Source organism: Bacillus rossius, chromosome 1 (genome assembly GCF_032445375.1).
Source record: "Bacillus rossius redtenbacheri isolate Brsri chromosome 1, Brsri_v3, whole genome shotgun sequence".
Taxonomy (NCBI): domain Eukaryota; kingdom Metazoa; phylum Arthropoda; class Insecta; order Phasmatodea; family Bacillidae; genus Bacillus; species Bacillus rossius.
In genome coordinates, this window is record NC_086330.1 from 105,598,880 (window position 1) to 105,624,381 (window position 25,502).

A 25,502-nucleotide genomic window follows, 5' to 3' on the forward strand; every position below is an offset into this window, starting at 1 on the left:
CTTTTGAATTACTTGAATCAGATGCATCAAGCCCAAAACATGAAGGTTTAGGCCTAGCATCTGTCACATCACTACAAACATTTGACTTAAGCTTAAGCCTACTAGTTATTAGGGATTGTTTGCCTGAACTCAAGTCATTCACTAACTGAAGATGACTTTTAACCGAGTTGACACCTCCATGACCAATATCAAAGTTCGTTCTGCAGATGCAGCAAAATGCTCTATTCGTATCAGTTTCATCGCGTCTCAGCCACAACTTCCAGGTGCCTGCATATGGCAGTTCATACCAGCTGTCTCGAAAACTACATTTACCAGGCATTTTTATAATCACAATTTATCCACTACACACAGAAACACCCACGAGACATACACACAATCTGCAAGACATCTCAACACAAATGCTTGTTTAATGCTAATTTGGCGGGAATGTACTTGTGTTTATATTATAGAAAATGTCTTAGTAAAATAGATTTAAGTATCCTAAACGTGTATGATGAAAGAGAGAAAATATATTTTCGTAGCACACACATATGCATAAAGGCCTATATATAATTATAAATACTGAAATATCACTACATATTAGTTTGTGAAATACAAGGGAAATTTAATGTGTAAAACTGAAATAAAAGGGCTATATCTCAGAAAATTATGTCATTGATTGATGTATGGTCACATCACGTTTCGTTAAAATAAAAAAAAAAAAAATGTTTGTTTACAAGTTTAAAACTCACGCGAGTTTAAACGCTTGCTTCCACTTTCGCATAAATAATTACCATAATATAGAGTAAATAAACGTTAACAATGTCAACAAACGTAACTTACCTAGCCAGATTGTAATTTCTGCCACCAACAATAATAATAATAATATTAAAGCAGAGGCCAAATGTGTTAATAATAACATCCTTTCATAATAAATTATTTGTCGTGATTTGATTTGTAACACCTACAACACTAAAATACACAGATTGCTTTTATGATATGTCTCAAGTTTAGTCATAAAGCCAAATACCGCACTGGCACATCACTGAAGTTTATTAAAATGAACGGAAAACTGCTTTGTTTCTGCATATGCTGTTCTAATAGTTGTACACGCTTAGTTCTGGCTTACTTTACAAACGAAAAACCTAACTTCACTCGTTAAAAGTATTTTAGTATCACAGTTAAAAATACAGCTTCCTAGTACACGGACACGTTCAATCATGCGTTTAATTTCCCACATGGATGAACAGCCATGTACTACGCCATCTTGTAACAGCAAAGGCCAGCCAAGAAAGTCGAAGAGCCAATTGAAATTGTTCATGTTAACCAACAGCAAAAAGTCACTTTCTGAGTATTACCCAACGGTATTACCCCACATAAATGCTACTACAAATACAATGTATAGTTGGTAGACCTGTACATTAAATTTGTCTGTCCGTACGAGACATAAACAAAAACAATTTAAAAAAAAAAAACTGTTTTATTAAAATTTCGTGACTTTTTACACTTTTTACATTAATTTCTGGACTTTTTTGTGACTTTCGTGACCAATCCCTCAATTTCGTGACTTTTTCGTGACTTTCGTGACTTTCGGGACCTGTAGACACCCTGAATTACTTTACCAAATTAAACTCATTTAGAAAAAACCTGAAAAAGTAGGTCAAAATCGGCAAAAATCTAGTACAGCGACTTCTTTGTGAATAATTACATAAAAAATAGTAATGATTGAAAACGTCTCTTAAAATACAAGGTACATTCTTAAAGCACACAGCAAGTGAAAATAAAATATATTAATATTCATAATGACTGATCATAGTGTTTCATAACATATACACCACTCAAAAAACATTGACTTATTAATACCTACATATACAAAAAAGGAGTTTAAAAGAAAATTATTTAGCTAGGAGGGCAGGGTTCTTGCAACGTTACATACTTAAAATAGAAGAAGCCAATACTACAACTTACTCGGAAACGGGGTGTCCCTTAACTCTTCGACAATCTCAAGATTGTGCAGAAGAATGTTTGTGTCAACCACAATGAACCATTCCTCAGCTTTAGCACAGCTGGTTGGCAAGACAGACACAACCTGTACAAAAAATTAGAACGGGTACAAACGCACAGTGGTAAACAAAATTTCTATTTGTTCTGCCAGAAGTCCAATGATAATTTCTTTGTAAATAAAGTGAATTTCTAACTAAATTTCTAATCAACCCAAATTAAAAACACTAAAAACCACTAAATAAATTATTTTTAGAATTGTAGATATTTATATTTCCTCTCAATTCAAATTCAAGATTCTAGAAAACTGAAAAATTGAATAAGACAAAATTTCCTGCAAAGGATATACAGACAAGACATTATATGTTGTTTTTTTTAATAGTTGAATAATGTTTTTAAAAAGGAAAATTTTGGTGTTACTGGTTTTTATTTATAAATGCTGCTCATTTAATGAAGAAGGTACAATATTCAACATAAAATGATAAAATGTTACAAAATATTTTTAAAAAAAATGTAGTTATTTTGACAGTGGTACATGCCACATTTTCCCTTTAAAAAAATATAAAAAATTTGCATTTCACGTATATAACATATGAAACAGAAAATACATGATAAAAATGAGGTACAAAGAGCTGCATTATCACCTAGGAAAAACAATTATTGATTTGTATGATTTTTTTGGTAAAATATTTTGTTTGGAACTTCAAGCTAAAATGAAAAACTTTATCAAATTTTAGTGATTTAAGTATGCAATTTTTTAAATTTATGTTTTATTTCACTAACTGAACAACATTTTTCTGGGTTGTTATGGTGCTTTGAAGCACATGGTGTATTAGCACAAATGCTGGCATTACTTCAGTTTTACACAATCCACCATAAAATCATGTCTCTAAATATCACTACAGACTGACATATACACCTAACTACAAAACACAGCATAAGCCAGTGGTGATCCAACATATGTACGTATGCCCCTGGCACAAGCATTACCCTAAAAATAAGTTGGTTTTATATAAAGTAATCCAAACAACTGTTATATTATAGCAAGAACATAGAACTACACTGATTAAACACATCTCCACAATCCTGACCTGGCTAAGATCTTCTTCTATATTATCCCAATCCATGGCTTCTTCCGTAAAGTCTTCATCCGTTGGACTCACGGGCAGGAAAAAATCAAGGGTACGTTCTGGTGAAGACGGTTCGCACTGATCTAGCCACTTTATCAGATTATTACTATTCTTGGAACCAGTGTTAGGCAATTTACTGGCAAAGCTAATGACTGACGCATCATCTGAAACAAATTATGTGAATAATTCACAAGCAGTCCCGCTTGCACTAAGGGTGCAACCCTGGGGGGCCAGTAAGTTATTTTTCACACCTCAAGTTAGTGTGTTGTTGCGAAAAACCCAGAGTGTAGGCACAAGACTGTGCAGAAATGCAGTAGAATTTTCACTGGGTGCCTATTTCACCAGCCAATCAGAACGATCCATGCTATTGTGTGAAGTGACTACCCAAACTTCCATGGAATAAAATTTTAGCAGTGAGTTTTCCCTATATGATCATATACCTGGTTCTGTGTTGTGATTGGCCTGTTGACCCACAGGGTTGGTTCCCTTTGGTTTCACCTCGGTAAGGGAAGGCAACTTCGTTAGACTAATTATCACTCACTAGTCGTACCATAAAGTCGCATTGGCAGCAGCTCACAATTAAAAAATGAAGTAAATACACGAGGCAGACAATTTCATGTCTCTATTCTGGGGCCGTGCTGCGCATAAGTTTTAACGTATTTTTTTTAAATATAAATTTTCAGGCTTTTTAATTAGAAATTAGGCACTAAACATGTGGTGTAGGCCCAGGTGGTCTGTTGATCCACTGGGACATACTTCCCAGATTGTTTCATACCTAGATGTCAACGATCACTACGGATAATATTTTGGAAAGGTACAGGATTCCGAGGAGAGACCGACGAAATAGGTAGTGTGTCTTGTTATGGAACTTTTTTGGTAAAGTTACTATACATCAATTTTTGGAATAAGAATAAGTTTCACAGTTAAAATAAAACTCCTTCATTTATGTGCCACCATGAACAGTTTTCAAATAACTTTATAATCATTAACAGAATTTTATACCAAACTACCGGCAACATTAAGGTGAAATTTGCAAGTATTTATGTTTGTGCAAGGAACAGTCATCATCTTAGCTGGGCACAACTGTGACCTGTTACCGCGTCAATGAGCATTTCAGAACAAGATCACAGAGTTGACTTCTATTGTGCACACAACATACTTTTTAACATTTATTTCCACATCCAGTCCACCTTCTGCATCAAATCCAAGATGGCAGCTGAGGCTTAAACCTTAGCGCAGTACAATGAAATGAAATAAGCAATGCAATGCACTTCACTCACCGCGAGGCAAAGGTGTTATGGGATCGCCCGTCAGTGATCTGGGGCTCACCGGAAGATCCACTTCCATAGTTTCTTCTGCACACGCAGCAGCATCAGGTACTGAAACACACACGACTGGGGTAGCACAGACTTCCACCTGCACCTATCACTCATCAACTAACACTTTCTTCCTCACAGTAAAAATTATTCTTTTTTTTTAAGTAGTTTTATTATCCACCTAACACTGGAACAAATAACTTTTCTACATCATTTTCTGCAAGAACAAACAAAATATAAATAGACACCCAATTGAAGCTTGACAAGGAGTTTCTTCTACCATTTTCTTTATTGCATTTAGGAAAATTATTAATATAACTAAGAGATATTTTTAGTAACAATAATGGACAAACTACAAAGAGTGTACAGTTACATTAATCATTTCTTGCAAACTGCTAAAGGAAAGTTTTTAACCCAAAAGTGAACAAGTTCAACTGGATTTACAAACTGCAATTAATTACAATTTTTATTAAAGCACTAAGATACCAAAATTTTTCATTTTGTAAATATTAATTCACTTGCAAATTCCTGGGTAGAAAACTGTGACTTACTATGAACAGGTTTCCATTACAGTAAACCCTTGACTATTCGTGGGCATATTACCCTCTTTGCAGCTTATACACAGAGCCTTCAGAGTTTATTTAGTTATACAGTACACTCCCTATTTAACGCGGTTGTCGGGGGACATAACTTTTACCCGCGTTGTTGCATAACCGCGATGTTTCGATGTGACCAAGGTCAAAAGGCATAAAACACCGCCTGTGTTCTAATAGGTCGGCAAGCACGCACAGTATAGACGGCCCGCCGTTGTGCGGACTTTGCATCGGCAGTTTTCACTAAACGCGGGTGAAAAAATAAAAATAATAAATTTTAAAGATAAATATTAAATGTTGAATTGTTTTTATTTTTCCGCGTGCCGCGCACAGTTTGTCGCACGGCCTACGAGCGCGCCACACGCCGCCATACACACGTGCGGCACACAAGCTGCTGCCAGTCTCGTGGTGTCAGCCACAGTATCTGCTTCGTCAGTGTCCGTAACAAAGTAAGTGCAGTGTGTGCGGTTACACACGATTCTGTGGTCAAAGTCTTCTAAAAAGAAAGGCCGTAGTGATACTTCAAACCGAATATGAATCGCAAGTACCGAGTTTGATTGACAAAATAAAAATTCTATATTTACTTACAGATGCTTGTCTTTTGCAGAAGTAGGCCGCAGATACAGGAAAAAACTATTCTAGCATTCGTACAATATAAAATAAAGAATCGTCTATCGTGTCAAGTGGTTAAACTTTATTATCTATGCTTACAGTAAATTATAAATGGTCACTTGTCGGAAACAAAAATTGCGCCAATTTAATTTTAGCGCAATCAGTGACGCCGTATTAAAAACCGTGTTAAACTATGCCGTCACTTTTTTCACCAAACACTGTGTCGAGTTGCTGAGTGTGTGTGGCTCGGATCGGCAAGTGTTATATTCCCCAGCCTCTGGTTAAAGGTCGGGAGACCGCTACACATAAACATTTCCGGGAATTGTTTACTACCTCACGGCAAAAGTGGTACAGTATGGTTCACGTAAGTATTGGACCACTGGGAATTCCTGGGCAAAGATTAAAAATACGCTAGCTGATTTACTTTACCATTTAATGTTATAACATTATACCAAAGTAAAAAGATGAACGTGTATAATACAATGAATTACCCAATAATATTACGTCTGTAGGTTTAAGTTGTAACAAAACATTTATATACAGATGTCCAGTAAAGTACCAATTAAGATTCTGGAGTGGAATTTTAAACACCGGACTACCTGATTTTGCCTTGTACGCAGGGACGCTGCTCAGTCAAGTGACTCATGCTCTGCCTGTGTGCTGCGTGAACACATTCCCTCCCCCACTTCCCCTCGTGTTTCTGCCCGCTCTAATCTCTACCTCTCTCCATATTCTCGGCTTGCCTCTCCCTACCCAGCGCTTGCCGACAACCAAGCCTATCCAACATCAATCCCCAGCCGAGTCACGCTGGATAATGTCGCTGGACGGTGGGCTTTATCAGGTCCCCTGCTTCATTTGTGAGATAAAGCGACGTTAAAAACTAGTCTTTCAGAAAATATCACTGGGCTGGATTGGACCATAATTTGAAAACCCTACAAGATAGAGGAATAATGTACGGAGATATCTTGTTTAGAATTTCACTGCGGACATTTTCTACGCCTAGGCTTTTTTCTGCCCGATGCTTAGTTTGTTAGTTACAACGCAAAATTATCCTAATCTGCTATCAACCATTTATTCCATTATTCATTTCTGACTGGGGGACATGGTTTGACCCGCGATATACCCGATTCCGCGATCAATCGGGGCGCGATACACCGGGAGTTTACTGTATCTCATTAAAAATGAAAGAAATAGCAACAAAAGTAAAAAAAATGCCAAAAATAATAAATTATACTAATTGTAATAATAAATTATACTAATTGTAATGTCGCAAAACAAAACAGTTTGAAAATTCAATTGAAAACTGCATACAACATGACTAAGAACTATTCATGCAATAACTATACTTAGTATGATCAGTCATTTTGTGTTTGTGCTATCTAGTTTGATTGCAATATTTGAGGCCAACATAATTATGTACAAATCTCTAAAATTATAATTCTGCACAATTAGCTGGTATAGCTGCATTAAACATCTTCAATGCATACATTGTGAAACACTGATCATCATTTGCAAGCTTCATTGGTAAATAAAAAGATCAATATTCATAACACACAACTCTTGCATCGCCATATTTAAGCACACAAAACAGGATACAGGTAATTTATGAATACAAACACTCACTTCTGGAATCAGAGACTAGTGCATCGTAACCTGTGCAGCATCCCACTGCAGATTGCCAATCATTGGTAACTGCATCACCCGAGGACAATTCATGGGGTGACTTTGATGATTCAGTATTTTTGCAGACAACTGTACTTGAAACAAATTTGTAACTATCAAAATATTTGTCATCAGGCAGTGCTGCTAGTCTTTCTAAAAAAAAAAAAAAAAAGTTAACAAAGTCACATTAATACACATTATTTAGATAAAAAAATTTAAAATAAACATGTGTTGAAATTTATCTCAAGATGATTTACCTCTGAATTTAACTATAGCTGCATCTCTTGAATTAGCATTGCTAGTGTTGACCGCCTTATTTTCATAATCTTCAGTTTTAGAACACAGCACATTTGCCCTTGATGCTACATCTGAAACATTTAAATCAAAAATACTGCATACAAGGGAAAACTTACCAAAACTGTATAGCTTAACAGAAAACATTTTACTTACAATATAAAATGATAACAAGATGTGGGGCAGGTACAGTATTGTCTACCGAGAGCAAATAGGAAAGATTAAATTGGGTAATATCCATGCATATTTTGAGTAAATACATAAAAGTACATGATAATTAAGTTATAATTTGAGAATAAGAGATAATTATAAAGTTTACATTCAGCAGATACCCTACCTACTCTCCTTTATCACATAGTCGTTGCACCTATATTTTAGGACATCAAAATTTGGATTAAAAAAAGGTCTCACGTAAACGTCGCATGACATTTTTGGTCCCGCTATTAGATTCCGAGCGCTTTGTATAGGTATCTTTTCCATATAAAACAATGTATGTAAAGTAGAAATCTAATATTTATTCGGAAATAAACTCTTTTACTTATTTAATTAACGGAAATACGAAGTTGTCTGATGTGTAAATTTTCTTTTAAAGACGTTTTTAAACATTATAACCTTTATCTGTTCGTCTGCGTCGCCGCGGTGTACCGCTTATAAAAATGTACCCATTGCTAATTGGCATCATTCATTTTGGTTATATTGCTTATGGTTGCTTTGGTTATGAATAAGCGCGCACACGTAGTCGAATATCGATATCTCTGTCGAGTGCCGAGTAAACTACATTTGATGGTTGATGGCCCGCACTCTTTCGTGGTAAGTGTGTAATACGACGATAGTTATGCGTTAGTTCACGCTTGCATTCACATTTTGTTTTTATATTTGAAGTAGAAGAAAGGTTTTTGTTGCATGACTTATTAATTTAAATTCTTCGGCGTGCGCATGTATACTCCACTTTTAAATAAATGTACTTTCCATGAATGGGTTTTATGTTTATGAATAACTTTACCTAACAAAATTTTTATTCTCTCGTATAAACGTCGAACCCAACTTTTCAAACTTGATATTAGTATAAAATGTGCGACGATTATGCAATAAAACACTGTATTACATAACACCATTACCTAATGTATGTACATATGTATGTAGTATGAAGTATATAGTAATAATGTGTAGTATGTAGTATTTTTTCAGGTATACAGACACACAGAGACAGAAATGGAAACATGACAGCAACAAGAGCACATAAATTTACTTCTAAGCTAAATTTGTAAAACCATAAAACCAATGGTTGATAGAAACTATGAAAAAGCAAGCCAAATGAAATGTGAATTGGCCCCTCAGGTTTATACACTTGCCCCAAAGGCTAGGGGATTATTTAGTAATTTAAGTATCTCTCCATGTCCAGTATTGCCAACTTCCAGGCACACCCACCATTAATCACCTTCACACACACAAAAAAACATGTACAAAACAAATGCAATATAGTTTACACCGAATACTACTCAACAAAATAATAAACTCACTCCTATACAGTAACGAGCTAATCCATCCAATATCTAATTTTAAAATTACACAAGTTTGCAATAGAGCCGTACCTATATACAAAAATTTGTTGATATGCCAATAGAACTGTTGCCGATTCACAGATTCTGAAATGATACCCAAAAGAACTCATTCTAAGAAATGCATGCAATGCAAATGTACGTGTATTTTAGTTTATAAACAAAACATAAACACTATTTTTTAACTTGTATTTTTAGCTTGATTTCTTTTTTTTTGTTGATGACCCGTTAATTGCTTATTGAAACATGAATTTACAATAGGAGGCTGGAAAATGTCAATTATTTAATACCTTATTGGTCCGAAAATAGGCCGACCCCTTCTACAGCACACTCAAAATCAGGGGAAAATAAATTTTAACTAACTAAAATGATTTTTAGCAGCATATTACCACAGTAACAGTTCAACTAAGTTTGTATTTATTGAACTGACAAAATGTGTTATTCTTACGAAAATATATAAATATGTATTTATAAGCTGTGTTTCCGTTTCTTTCATAGTGTTTCTTTCATAGTTTTCTTTCCGTTTCTTTCATTCTTTCGTACTGGTGCCAACATTTTATACGGCAAGGGCTACATTTTCTAAGTTCATAGAATTTGTGACGTAAAAACATTTACCGGTACGTTTAATTTTGACGTAAAAAACCCAAAATAGTTTCATGTAAAACGTGTATGAATCAACCATATAACAGCCAATATTGCAAATAGGTTTTATTGTTCTGGTTACTGTTGGTATGTACCGGTATTTGTTTATTTGTGTCGCAACTACAAGTTGCCAACACCGGTGCCATTTTGTTTTTTCTGTGGTAGAAGAGTAAATAAAGCATACTACAGTAAATAACCTTACGGCAAAATTGCTGTTTTTACTTATTGTTTACTGTAAATAGGTACCACATTTTACAAGCAAATAAAATTACCGCAGCCTGATAAATACAGTTCAAAAATAACCAGACCGAGCTTTTAAAAGCTATGTGTTACAAGTGACCACATCTGTGTACTTACTTAAAATATGATACGTTATTGGGGTTAAGTGCGTTTACTAAATTTTTAAGTTGGAAAAATTACTAATTCCACCTAAGTACGGCGTAATTTTAGGTCAATGAATTGTATATCTGATAACATCTTTATGCCCTAAGTGATTCTCCTTGAAATGTATGTGTTTAATTATAATATTTTGGCTAATGCCCCATTATAGGCTGACTAGATTTCAAGGTTGACAAAACTGGCAAAAAAGGTCGGCCTATATTCAGACCAATACGGTACGTAATTATATAAAATAAGAATTAATAATAGGTAACTATGAAATATATTGATTCACAAAAAATTAAATTTAAAAAATAAATTTAAAATGTGCAAAATTGTGAGACTTAGTACATGTTTACAATTCAAGAATGGGAATTCCAATACCATCTCAAAGAGTGCAGCGGCAAAAATTTACAGCACCAAACATTTATACGGAAATGCATTTCATGTGGTCGCTTTGCAAAGGAAACAGTGAAAGTAATTTACGTTATATGAAGTCCTATATTATTTGGCTATTATTTTTTTATTCAATTTTACAAACTTTATGTAAGTTAATGAAAAATTTTTTCCGTTAGAATATTACGAACATTTCTTTGCAGTTCAGTCAGTTGGTATTTTCCGTTGTTTGTAGTGGTAGTCATGCGCTAAATAAAGCAAGTTAATGATCATATCTAACTTTACCGTGCTGGTGATACATTTATTTACAATGTATTAAATTAGAAAAATTTATTAAAAAATAGGAAGTTTAAGTTTAATATGTATGGCTGGCACACATAGCTAAGAAATTATGTTCAAAGTATGTAGCAGTACAAAAAGTGGTACGAGTACTGGTGGATTATTAGGTAATGACGGGCACTTTCATTTTTCAATAATATCAGCTAAAAATTAACACGTGTATCGTGCATCAGCAGAAACGCTGATTCAACTAAATATCGGCAAAACTCTAGTTTGCAATACAACTTCATATTAAAAAAAAAGTTTCTGGATTATAATTTATGTTACGTACTTTAAAAATAAGTTAACCTTTTAGTTACATGAGTTACACAAACGTTATTTATATTCAGGAAAGTTTATGCACGCGACGTTAATAGACAGGTCTTTAAGTTTCTCAGTTTTTGTAGTAAATAAATCAGATTCCGTTGTTCCTTAACTGGAAGTCTTAATCAGAAATATTTACAGGAAATCTGTGACACTAGACAGGACTGGTGTTCACCATCCTATGGAACTGGGCCATCCATGGACATTGAATTGCGCATGCCACAAAACTGTCGTGATCAGACACGAGGCAACATCATCAATGACTGCTCCAACTTCATCACAAGCAGACTGACTAATGAATGCAAGTGTTCTGAGCATGTGTGAATATGGAAAATTAGTCAACAAAGGAATGCCATAGTGTATTTATAGTTAATTAGTTAAAAACTGTTTTTCAGTGTTCCTTTCATTTGCATAAACACATTAAAAATACTTTTAAAATATTTTAGTTGATTTTTCTCTCACGTTGGAGCTGGATGCAGATAGATTAGTATGTTTAGTGCAGGAAAGGCCTATTTTATATTGTAACATTGCAGACCCCTGCCCTCTCAGCTAAATATTTTCTTTTAAACTTCTTTTTTGTATAGGTAAATATAAATAAGTCAATGGTTTTAGAGTGGTATATATGTTATGAAACAGTATAATCAGAAGTTATGGATACTAATATATGTTATTTTCACGTGCTATGTGTTTTAAGAAGGTATTTTGTATTTTATTAGACATTTTTAATCATTACTATTTTTTACGTAATTATTCACAAAGAAGTCTCTGTACTAGAATTTTACCTGTTTAGGACTACTTTTTCAGGTTATTTCTAAATGATTTTAAGTTTGTAAAGTAATTCGTATTATGATTATTGTTCTTAATTTTAATTAACGTGTTGCAATATAATTATAGATCATGGGACTGTGTCTGCGCTGGGGTGATGTGTAGAAAGAGAGAGGCATGAGAGGCCTGTAAGTGTAAGTGAGAAAGAAACAGTGCTTCCCCGCCAACCGAGATAAAGACGGTAATTCCCCTACTGCGTGGGAACTGAGTGATAACTACTGTCTCACGGTGTGGGAGATAGAACGAGAATGGGAGTCCCCGATTTCGATGTGAAATTGAAAAGAGACAGATCAGGGGAAGCCCAGAGTTCTGTAGGTACAAGGTTTTTTCATGTATTGTAACTTGTTCTGTGATTGGCTTGTATCTGTAAGCGTGAATGAAGCATGCGTGTGATTGGTCGGTGAGGTCATGTGACGTCTACTCCCTGCGTGGAGAAGACGTGTCATGAGTTCAGTCAGTAGTCGTCCGTCGAATGTTGCACCAGTAGGTCGCGTTCGGTGGCTTCTCGCAGATGATGTAGAAGTATTTTGAAGAGATAATTTCACGTTGGTGGTCGGAGCCAGGCCTATTATTAAATTAACCTAATTATTTGTTATATTTCGTTCGGACATAATTAGAAATTACGGCCACCTTCGTAGGCGTTTTGGCTCGTGGCGAAATTCGTTTTCGCTGGGTGCGGTCATGTTTAAGGCCGCACTCATTTCGTGTACTTGCAGTAAAACATTACTGAAGGACGCTATTTTTTCCGTTAATTCTCATCACGCGAACTACGAGCATTTTTCGACGGGCACATGTATGTGGAATGAGTGAGCAACCTCTTTTTGAAGTGTTTGGAATCATCGGTGCATTCTATTGTGAAAAAATAAAACAACAAAATTACAATCGGCGTGGAACATCTGTTTATTTTGTATACAACGAACCGTTATAATATAATCCATTTTTGAATGACATGACAACAATTTGATTTTTTAAAAATGTGAGAAAAATAATATAACAAAAAAATATGGTGTTGGGCTGTCGCGAGGCAATACGTAGTGTCGTGCCAGGTCTGATTTTGTGTGCGTCCAGGCTAATGGTAAATTTAATGCCCTGAACTGACTGACTCACCGTTGTCCTTAGCTGATACCTCAAGCCTGCTCTGCACTGATCTCTTGGCTCTAGAGGGACTGTTTGCCGTTACTTGTTCATTCCAGCTTCTTTTCTTGTTCGTACTAGCTGAAGGTCTTTCTTCAGTCTTACATGCGACATGAATTTTGTTGCCACCTAAGTGACAAAAATAAATAACCACAATTTGCACACGTTTACCATAAAATATCAAAACACAAACTTTTTTTTCCGATGAATAAACAAACATATATAACCAGACTATACTTATTTAGTAATCATTACCAGTCAGGTAACTTAAATTTCTTGCATGCAGTTCATGCTAAAGTTCTAGTATGAGCAAGGTCTGCATTACCAGAACTGGTGTGAAATAGCAGCCACACAAGAATTAACTGGATGTCGGGGCTACACATTTCCTGAATAAAATTTAATACTAGTCTTCATAAGGTCCTCAGTGACTACGATCGCTCATGTGGCAAGTTCCCAACAATCCGGCATGACTGGAATCCAATCTCTTAAACCTCTACGCATAATATCACACGGGAAAACTCTACCAAACAAACTAGTCTTTATTCTTGAGGCACAAACAAGTGTTTTTACAAGAAACAGAAACCACAAAAAACTGAATTTTTACAGGGGTTGAGGAAATGCTCTAAAAAAAAAAAAAAAAAAAAAAAAACATATATAAAAGAAACATAATTATATCACAGTTTGCAGAGTATGACTATATTAGCAGGTTTTTTTTTAAAAATCAGAGCTGTCATTAATTAGATAGTTAAGACTTAACCATGTCTTAAAATGATTCAACACTAACATAGAAAAAATTACAACACTTTTTGTTCTGTATTTGTGTTTATGTTATGGAAACTAAAGACAACTTGTAAACTAAAATTTATATGAAGTGTTTTTTTTTAGTTTTTAATTTTGTTAATTTTACAATATTGATGTTTTCTATGTAATGGAGTATCTCTATAAGATTATAATAGAATAAGTTACATAATAAAAAACATATCAAACTAATGAAACCGTATAGTTTTTTTTATTAATGCAATGTATGATAGGATTTTGGTGGAACCATGAATGTGACGTCGTCCCAGGTGCTCCCGTGGCTCGCACAGGTCGTTATGCCACCTCGGTGCCTCACCGGTCGGCGTGTGTGGTCGCTGGTAGTGTCTCGAACGGGTGGAGGTCGATTGTCATGGAGAGCGGAGATCGACTCGAGCCCTAACGGGACCTGCCAGGACGCGCGAGTTGGCCTTCACCCCTCGGCGCGAGCAGTCGTGTGCGACTCGCGGAGTTCGGCGATCGGTGTTCATGTGCGGACCGGACAGTCGTGTGCGTGCCGACAACGTTAGTCGTGTGTGTGGTCCAACCACTCCTGCCTGCCACGTGGCGACGTCACGACCACCGAGAGACGGAGTCTCGTGCTGTGAACTAGCCCACAGCAACCACCCCTGTTAAAGGTTAGTTGGCGCCCTCAGACACCACCCAACCACGCATCAACATGGGCAGGACGACAAATGGCGCCCATCTAGGTGGCTCATCAAAATTGCAAACAATTTAGGCAAAGAAAACCCGTCAAAATTCCCGTCAAAACTACGGAAAAGTAGTCGAAAGGCGAGCCAGGACAAAGGGCGCGTCTGACCAGCGCCCTTAACGGGACCCAAGGGTAAACGAGGTCACCCCACCCCCACCCCAGCAACGCACGCGCTAGAAAGGAGCACTGGCCACCACTTTCCCCTCTCCGGGCCGCCGAGCGCGCACGTGCACCAAAGAAGCCAACTCCGGCCGTTCGGCACCCGAGCCTAACCGAGTGGAACCGAAGGCAGCCGAATCGGCACACTCGACCGCGGACCGCGTCCACGGACACATCCCGTCTCCTGGGGCGGCCAGCCACGTTCCACGAGGATGCAGAGAGATCCGGACATAGCCATCGACATGGAGGGATTGTGTGAGGGCTGTTTTAGACCCTTTCCGGAGTCACTCGTAAATAACGAGAGTGCTCAGTGTCAGTGCGCGTGCGGCCGCGTCCGCGTCAAAGAGGAGCAGCCGGGAAGCGCCGCAAGGGGTACAACAATCACGCTGTGCGCAGCCGCGCGCTGCCGCGCGCAGCCAGGCGAGACGGCCCGGTGCCTACAGTGCGGGGTCACAAAACACCGCGCGTGCGCTGAAGTACGCGAGTTCGTGCATTTTCGTGATTGGTTGTTCCTCTGCGTCACCTGCGAGAGCACAATGATGCAAGCGTACCACGCACAGCTGACCCCCGCGCCGCGAGTGGGCCGATCATACTGCCGGAGTTCACGGGTCACGCCCACGAGGACCCAGCCATGTTCTTGCGGGTATGCAAGGAAAAATTAGCACGCCATCACATCGCACCAGAGGAGTGGACAGAACGCGCCAGCAGCAAGTTGCGCGGCGACGCCCGAACCTGGTGGTCTCAGACAGGCGATTACGACACCGCGTGGACTGATTTTGCACGACGCCTGGAGGCACGCTTTGATGACTCGCGCGCACGGGCCTGTTGCATGAACGAGTTGTTCTGCCGAGCCCAGTCTAGCGGGGAAGGAGTAGAAGCATTTGTGCACGGGAAGCTGCGGCTCTACCGACGTCTCACACCCCGCGGTAGGATACAGGATGTGCTACCGAACATTGTCGAGCTCTTGACGCCCGAGGTACGGCCTTTCGTGCGTACTGCAGTGGAGAAGGGACTAGACGCTTTCCTCGCCCTCGCAAGGGAAGTAGAACAGGACCTCAAGGCAGCACGAGACGACCGAAGCGTCACGACGCCCCAAGTCCCACAGGCGAGGCCGACAAGACGCCTGGAGGACACCCTGGCCGTGGTGCGATATGTGCAACCCCCCCCCACCAAGGGAATCCCAACCCCAGCCCAACTTGCTACAGGAGGGGGGAGGGGCATCGCGTCCGAATCAGGGCGGCCAGGCGGCGCGACAAGCACGGGCAGGCAGCCAACGTGGCGGCCCTACCAGTGAACGTGACGATCATCCGCCACGCTGCCAATACTGCCCGACGCCCGAACACCACTGGCATAGAGTGTGCCCGACCAGAGAGGTGCGGTGGATGGCGTCAAGGGGAGGACCCGCGCCGTCGGGAAACTGCAACTAGGGGGCGACGACGCAGTTGGCCGCCGTCCCCGGACCTCACGCCCTGCCTCCGCCGACACACCGCCTCACCTACCACTCGCCAGTGGAGGCGGCCCACCGCACCCGATGACGGACAGCCCCACCTCGCCAGCGAGCGACACCATTCACCAGGCGTCGCCGGTGACCCGACCCACAGCTGGGGGGTCGAGAGACGCACCGTCTCACCTACCGCCTTACCTACCACTCGCCAGTGGAGGCGGCCCACCGCACCCGATGACGGACAGCCCCACGTCGCCAGCGAGCGACACCATTCACCAGGCGTCGCCGGTGACCCGACCCACAGCTGGGGGGTCGAGAGACGCACCGTCTCACATACCGTCTCACCTACCACTCGCCAGTGGAGGCGGCCCACCGCACCCGATGACGGACAGCCCCACGTCGCCAGCGAGCGACACCTTTCACCAGGCGTCGCCGGTGACCCGACCCACAGCTGGGGGGTCGAGAGACGCACCGTCTCACCTACCGTCTCACCTACCGTCTCACCTACCACTCGCCAGTGGAGGCGGCCCACTGCACCCGATGACGGACAGCCCCACGTCGCCAGCGAGCGACACCATTCACCAGGCGTCGCCGGTGACCCGACCCACTGCTGGGGGGTCGAGAGACGCACCGTCTCACCTACCACTCGCCAGTGGAGGCGGCCCACCGCACCCGATGACGGACAGCCCCACGTCGCCAGCGAGCGACACCATTCACCAGGCGTCGCCGGTGACTCGACACACAATTGGGGGGTCGAGAGACGCACCGTCTCACCTACCGTCTCACCTACCGTCTCCCCTACCACTCGCCAGTGGAGGCGGCCCACTGCACCCGATGACGGACAGCCCCACGTCGCCAGCGAGCGACACCATTCACCAGGCGTCGCCGGTGACCCGACCCACTGCTGGGGGGTCGAGAGACGCACCGTCTCACCTACCGTCTCACCTACCACTCGCCAGTGGAGGCGGCCCACCGCACCCGATGACGGACAGCCCCACGTCGCCAGCGAGCGACACCTTTCACCAGGCGTCGCCGGTGACTCGACACACAATTGGGGGGTCGAGAGACGCACCGTCTCACCTACCGTCTCACCTACCGTCTCCCCTACCACTCGCCAGTGGAGGCGGCCCACCGCACCCGATGAAGGACAGCCCCACGTCGCCAGCGAGCGACACCATTCACCAGGCGTCGCCGGTGACTCGACCCACAATTGGGGGGTCGAGAGACGCACCGTCTCACCTACCGTCTCCCCTACCACTCGCCAGTGGAGGCGGCCCACCGCACCCGATGAAGGACAGCCCCACGTCGCCAGCGAGCGACACCATTCACCAGGCGTCGCCGGTGACCCGACCCACAGCTGGGGGGTCGAGAGACGCATCGTCTCACCTACCGTCTCACCTACCACTCGCCAGTGGAGGCGGCCCACCGCACCCGATGACGGACAGCCCCACGTCGCCAGCGAGCGACACCATTCACCAGGCGTCGCCGGTGACCCGACCCACAGCTGGGGGGTCGAGAGACGCACGGTCTCACCTACCGTCTCACCTACCACTCACCAGTGGAGGCGGCCCACTGCACCCGATGACGGACAGCCCCACGTCGCCAGCGAGCGACACCATTCACCAGGTGTCGCCGGTGACCCGACCCACAGCTGGGGACCCCAGCCAAGCACCACCGCGCCTGGGGCGGATGGGACCGAATGCTGGAAACCTCATCCGCATCCCTGTCTCGCTGGATGGGAGGCCGGTGGAGGCGTTGGTGGACACCGCGGCGACTCACACCTACGTTGCAGCCCACCTTGTCCCTGATGCTGAAGTGACACCTGAGGCAGACACCATTCAGCTCGCAACAAAGGGATCTAGCACGGTCACGACTGGGCGTGTGGAGGTGAGTGTCGGCATAAGGGACTATGTGACCAGGACGTGCGCACTCGTAGTGCAGGACCTCAGGGATGATCTCATCCTAGGGTTACCCTGTTACCCTGGCTAGTCCAGGAGGATGGTAACATAGAAGTCGGGGCAGGTAGAATGCATGTCGGGACCCAGGGGCGCTGGACCGTGTATGGGTTGTCACATCGCCGCCCACCTACCTGGACGGATCCTACCCAGCTGATAGACCTACGCCACGGCGTACCACCAGACTATTGTGCCCTTCTAGACAGAGCCCTCAGGCAGCAACCACAGGTGTTCGCGTCAGCTGACGGGCTGCGCCGCACGAATATTACAGAACATTGTATACCCATGGTACCCCATGTTCCTCCATTCGCCAAGCCAGGGGGTTTCGGTCCCCGCGAGCTCACTGCCATCCAGGAACAAATCACAGAAATGCTGGGGGATGGGGTAATAGAGCCCAGCACGTCACCATACAACTGTCGCATAGTCATGGCCAGTAAGAAAGACGGCTCCCTGCGTTTCTGCATCAATTTTAAGCCAATTAATGACCTAACCATCCCGGCACCACCCCCACTCATAAATCTTACAGAAGCGCTCACCAGCATGGGCGATGCCCAGGTGTTTACGTCACTAGACCTGAAGTCCGGCTACTGGCAGGTGCCAGTTCGTCCTGAGGACCGCCCCAAGACAGCCTTCACTGCACCCGATGGGCGCAGGTTTCAGTTTCGTGCCATGCCGTTCGGGCTGATGGATGCCCCCGCGACCTTCCAGACCATGATGGTCCGCGTCTTGGACGGCTACATTGGCAAGTTTGCCGCGGCCTACCTCGACGACGTGATCATATGGTCACGATCGTGGGAGGATCATGCACATCACCTCGCATTGGTCCTCGAACGGCTAGCCACACACGGACTGACGTGTGCGCCGCGCAAGTGCCATGTCGGCGCGAAGGAACTGGAGTTCTTGGGGCACCTCGTGAGCGCGGACGGGTGTCGACCCCTGCCAGATCAGCTGGCCCTGATAGAGGGGAAAGAGCCTCCCCGTACCAGAAAACAATTGCAGAAGCTAATGGGACTTTTAAACTGGCTCAGGTCATTCATCCCGAACTTCGCCACCATCACCGCACCAATGACGGACCTCTTGTCAACCAAGAGCAGGTTTCGATGGACGGACGCGGCAGAGCAGGCCCTCGCCTGTGTCAAGCAGCAGTTCAGGGAGTGTCACACCCTGTCACGGCTAGTGCCCGATATTCCCCTATTCGTCCAGACAGACGCGAGCCAGGAGGGTATGGGGGCAGTAATCTACCAACAAAGAGCTGGAGAAGAGAGGCGGGTGATCGAGTACGCCAGTGCCAAGTTTGGCCCTGCAGAGCGGCGGTACCACGTCAACGAGCAGGAGTGTCTCGCGGTGGTGTGGGCACTCAGGCGATACCGACACCACCTCGAGGGGAGACGCTTCACGCTCCGCACTGACAGCCAGTGCCTGCAGTGGCTGAACTCCGCCCAGGGAGGCAAATCCAAGTTCACGCGGTGGGCACTGATGCTCCAGAACTTCGCTTTTCGCGTGGAGCACGTCCCTGGGCGGGAGAACCAGCTGGCGGACGAGCTCTCCCGTCACCCGGATGCCAACACTGTGTTCAAGGATGATCAGGGATGGGACGACTTACTTCCCCTCTGTAACCCCCAGACGGGGTCTACAAGTGAGCCCCCGCCAGCAGCACTATACGCCACTACGGCCGAGAGGCCCCGCGACCCTGCGCCAGCTACCCTAGCCAACCTCATGGAGATCGTCTGTCTCGCACAGAGCCAGGAATTGGTCAGTCAAGCAGACCTCGCTAAATGCAGAGAACAGGAGCTTCCCCACCTACGTAGTCTTGACGGGGTACTCCAGAGCCGTGTGCCCGGAGACATGAGCTCGTGGTGCACGCACGTGCCGCCGGCAGGACGGAAGGCTGCCTTGCATTTTTATCATGATCACGACCTAGCGACACACCCGGGGGCCGACCAGACCCAGCGGGCACTGCGGCAGTGGTTCCACTGGCCGGGCGTTGCAGGTGACATCCGCGATTATGTGCGAGACTGCCAACCATGCCAACAGCGCAAGGCCCGTCGGCCTGACGGGGTAGAGCAACAGTGCCCCAGGAGGCCCCATGACCCATTTTACACCGTGGCTCTCGACGTAATGGGCCCATACCCCCGCACATTCGCGGGAAGCGATTCTTGGTTGTAATCACGGATACTTTCACACGCTGGGCAGAAGCGTTCGCCGTCACCAATGTACGAGCTGAGACCATCGCCACTCTCCTCGATGCCGAAGTATTCCCACGATATGGGTTTCCCCGAGTGCTACTCACAGATAATGGCACACAATTCAAAGGCCGGCGCTGGAAGGTCGATTGTAAGCGCTGGGAGGTGGAGCACCACACGACACCCACGTACCACCCAAGAGCAAACCCGACAGAACGCCGCAACCAGGACATCAAAGTCCAGTTGCGGCTACGTCTGGGGGACGACCACACCCAGTGGGATGTGCTCCTCCCCAAGATATTGTACTGCCTCCGTCGCCGCCGAAACGTGGTAACCGGCTACTCCCCTGCGGAGTTGCTTCAGGGACGGGATCTCGCCCTCCCAGGGGAACTCCGGGTAGCGGGCGCTGCTGAACGAGTGCTTCAAATGCCTGTCGCCGAAAGACGGGAGGATGCACGCCGGAATCAGGCACAGTTTGGAGTCACTCATACCCCTCAGACCACTCACCCACCCCTGCCATTGGAGCCGGGGCAACAGGTGTACGTCTGATGTCACCACCTTTCCTCCAGAGGCAAGAAGTTTTGCGCAAGCCTGGCCCCTAAATGGTCTGAACCCCGTGAGGTAGTGAAGCGACTCGGGCCTACCACCTACGCGGTCACAACACGGAGTGGAAGAGCCGCCAAGGTTCACCGAGATGATCTCCGGTTAGTCCACCCTAAGGTTGGTCCGGGACACCTGCACAAAGGTCCACAGAGGACAAGAAGGACATCAGACAAACATCAATTCCCCCCATCACCTCTCGCGGCGACATCGGGCACAGATCATGCAACCATAGTATCACCAAGCCCAATGACACCAGCCACAGGTCAACCCCTCCTGTCACAGGCCATGCCGACGGCGAATGTGCACCATACTTGCTCGTCGCCCAAGCCCCAGGCAAGCAGGGCCACGATGCCCGAGCCCCAGGCAAGCAGGGCCACAATGCCCGAGCTGGAGCACATGATGAGGCGCTTGGGTTACTGGGACTATCTGGGGTTAACGGCATCTGCCGTTACCCAGGGCATGTCCCCCCCTAAATGGCCAGCGGATGCGAGCCTGGAGAGATCGACATTTTCGGTGCGGGTTGACGAGCCTGAGTCCACAGGGGCAGATCAGCGAGGCGACGGGCAACCCAGCCAGGAGGACGGAGGAGTGACCATCGTCCCTCTCGATGAGGCCGACGACACAGGGAAAGCACCGCCTGTACCCAACCGAGCTGAGCCAGACGCCACGTCACAAACTCAGGTGGTGCGGCGATCGACCCGGCCTCATGTCCCCCCTGTCAGGTTCGGGATAAATGAGGGGTACAAACCACCACTAGGGGCCCGTGCTGGGGGCCGCACCAACCCTAGACAGAACCTTTTCCCGGATGCACACCACTGCTCAGTGATGAGGTTGCTACCGCATATCGCCCAGCCCAACTCCACTACATCTACCAACACCTCTCAGACACAGTGCACTCCAGAGAACTTACAGTGTACCTACGGAGGAAATGCCCCGAGGCAATGCGTGTGATAGAGGCTTCGAGGGGGCATAGCGGCCTCGGTGAGGGGGGGGCATTTGACGTCGTCCCAGGTGCTCCCGTGGCTCGCACAGGTCGTTATGCCACCTCGGTGCCTCACCGGTCGGCGTGTGTGGTCGCTGGTAGTGTCTCGAACGGGTGGAGGTCGATTGTCATGGAGAGCGGAGATCGACTCGAGCCCTAACGGGACCTGCCAGGACGCGCGAGTTGGCCTTCACCCCTCGGCGCGAGCAGTCGTGTGCGACTCGCGGAGTTCGGCGATCGGTGTTCATGTGCGGACCGGACAGTCGTGTGCGTGCCGACAACGTTAGTCGTGTGTGTGGTCCAACCACTCCTGCCTGCCACGTGGCGACGTCACGACCACCGAGAGACGGAGTCTCGTGCTGTGAACTAGCCCACAGCAACCACCCCTGTTAAAGGTTAGTTGGCGCCCTCAGACACCACCCAACCACGCATCAACATCGGCAGGACGACAAATGTTAATGATTATTCTAAACAGAAAAAAAAAACTTATTAAGTACCCAGCAATAAACCAAATCTAGAAAACTAAAATCTTCCACATAACCTACATAAGTCAATGCCACTGCCATCTGAAAACTATGCTTACCTTCACCTGATGAAGCATTCATCAATCTTCTTTGCACTGATGCCCTGCCACTTGAATTTCTAACATTTTCAGATTGTGCTACTGATTTTTCTCTACTCCTGCACATCACATTACCTGGACCATCACCTGAAATTAAAAAATAGTTATATTATTCAAATAATGTATGGTATGTAAAAATGTTATTTAAAAGAAATTTAATATAATTTTAAAAAGTTTTGTTTATAATTTTTATTTGAATAAGTTTCATTAATTTTTTTAAATGCAAAAAACCACTTATATTACCTACATAATGTATTAGCCTAAGCGATAGTAGGCCCAAAACTAAAATAGGCTGCAATGTGATTATGTGCAGTACATACTTAAAAGATAGGTTATCATGTACATAGAACTTTAGTTAATTTAATAATAATAATAATTTAAAACATCCTCCTCATGGGTTTTATGCAGATTATATCAGAAAGCTTAATACCACACACACCTTGTTTGGCATAATAAAACATGGATACAAGCAAACCATATAAAACTTGAGAAATAAAAAATTAGAAAATTTTACACATGCCAAAAAAAAATTTTCCCCTTAAATTTTTAAAATTAAATACAGGGAAAACCAATGATATAGAAAAATTATAAAAATGTAATCTCATTTTTACTATCTAAAATTATCCCTTAAAGTTTATTGGAAATCTGAAAATGGTCAGGTTGACTGTGACTGGTTGATTAGACATGGAATGACCCAATACCAAAAAATTAGGAAATTAAAATAATATTTACAAACAAGGATAAGTAATGGTTGTGTAAAGGCAAAGGCAAGAGATAAAGTACAAAACCTGAACAAGATTACAACAATAAAGGTTAAAATAAGACAGTATTAGGGTTTCAACGAAACCTTACGAGAACCAATTTTAAGGAAGAATTTTTCAGAACATTAAAGTTTTGTTACTTCCAGTACTGTACCTGTTTATTTAGAGACTTTTTCCATGACTTAATGACCTGTGGGCATCCTGAGTACACACACATTTAGAAAACAGCAAGAAAAATGTTTGATACAAACAACTAGTTCAATTGTGTTTAATTGCAGTGGTGCAAAATAAATCGTAGTTAAGCATGATTAAGAAAAAGTGACGAGACTACATAAATTTACTTAACTGACATTACCACATGATTAAAGAAAATGTGAACTGCACAAACTATAGTTCCAGACAAATTTTAATTCTTTATTTGAATACACGTACATGCACTTGATTGCGATGTGACGAATGGGGGTAGCGGGATATGACATTAAATGAGGTACCATGTAATTCATGATATAAGGTAGAGCGAGATGTTGACAATTTTGTCCATTCTGAAATCATGAGGTTATGGTAGTGGGCCTTGATAAGAGGGTGGAGAAGCTGCGGGGATATAGGATACATAGAGACGCCCCGTGTAATTGCCATTTTCGCAAAATTATCTACTATTTTGTTGCTGTGTATGCCAATATGACTGGGAAACCATATAAAAATTGGTTTTTATCTCTGTTTACAAGCAGTAAATATTGCCATCGCAAATGAAAACAAAATGTAACAAATGTCAACAATCTATATGTGCGCACTACCAACACAACAAAATTGACTGTCCACAGTTTTCGTGTTTTGAATAAGGTCGTTTCTGCCGCAAGGCGCACTGGTGTCGATTTTTCTAACCTACTTTAATAGTATGGAGCTAAGATGGCAGTCAATTTGCGTGCACATATCTATGTTTGCATGCACAAATTTAGTAATGTTTACAAATACCGTCTCCAAATTTTGTAAGTTTTGTGATACAATTGAATTTATGACTAAGATGCCGAAAACTTCGACAATATTTGATCACGAAAGAGAGATGAAATCGGATGGATTTTATATTTTTGATCAGCGGGACAAAATTATGATGTGCAAGTTCTGCAACGTGCGGGTTGATTGGACACGTGCAAAAAGCATGTAGCAAATGACACACACAAATCAAAAAAAAAAAAAAAAATTTTGTCAGGCAAAAATTACTGTGTCCAAACAAATCTCGATAGGCGACAGCGTGAATAAAGCAAACAAGCCTGAAAGTGCAGAAACAAGAATTTGTTTCTAATTTTGTTAATATGATGCTGTTAACATTCCTATGGAAAAAGCTGATCATCCAGCTATGAGGGAATGGTTGAACACCCATGTTGAATGCTAGCCTTATTTATTTAGAAATGTTTCCCCCCTCTAATAAAAGTAAATAAGCATATGTAGGCCTATTTATCGATTAACTTACCTTTAGGGCCAACTTACCTTGACTTCAAATAAATATGCAAGTACCTCAGATTAACAAACACATAAATAGGATGGATTGCATTGTGAAATGGTGAGCACACCACAATATATTTTTGACTTATTGATTGATGGTTTGACTCTGTAATCCAGCAGTAATCTTGAAAAGTTTAGGTTAGGTTTGGCTAAGAATGGTTTTGAGTAAATTAGCCCATTAATTTTTTTCAGCGATAACCTGATAAATGTTACCTATTTATAAGTACATATATTGTAAGATATGTACACATTTTAGGTGCAGGGGATTTGCCATCAGCCAACATGCTTAGAGAAACTTAAGTCCCAAAAATTGGCCAGGCAAATAAGGAAGCAGTAAGGCACGCTGTAGAAACGACAGACAAAGTGGGCCGATGTAAGGCAGAGTCGGCTACTTTGTAGTACCTATGAAAGATACTATGGTAACTGTTGTGTTACACATTTGTGTACCAACCAAACTTGCCTGCAGAGGAGAATTTCTATTATGTACAGTGAGATACTCTATCATTGAATTTGGATATTGAAATACTGTGTATTGTAACTTAGGATTTTTAATGGAATATCTCGAATGTTTTTACTTTGTTAAGACGTGTTCTTTAGTTTACAACAATTTTTCTTGCAAAATA

General features: G+C 43.3%; 1 protein-coding gene across 4 annotated transcripts in view; it reads right to left on the reverse strand.

Moving 5' to 3' along the window:
• Positions 1-25,502, reverse strand: part of LOC134541467 (uncharacterized) — a 182,180-nt gene that overhangs the window by 73,303 nt on the left and 83,375 nt on the right. For all 4 annotated transcript variants that reach the window (XM_063384958.1, XM_063384950.1, XM_063384970.1 and 1 more), the window contains 7 exons: positions 22,580-22,705; positions 13,137-13,292; positions 7,551-7,661; positions 7,255-7,446; positions 4,391-4,489; positions 3,072-3,274; positions 1,948-2,068 (listed from right to left, as the gene is read on the reverse strand). In XM_063384958.1, coding sequence (XP_063241028.1) covers positions 1,948-2,068; positions 3,072-3,274; positions 4,391-4,489; positions 7,255-7,446; positions 7,551-7,661; positions 13,137-13,292; positions 22,580-22,705 — 1,008 coding nt within the window. The remainder of the gene's footprint in view (positions 1-1,947; positions 2,069-3,071; positions 3,275-4,390; positions 4,490-7,254; positions 7,447-7,550; positions 7,662-13,136; positions 13,293-22,579; positions 22,706-25,502) is intronic.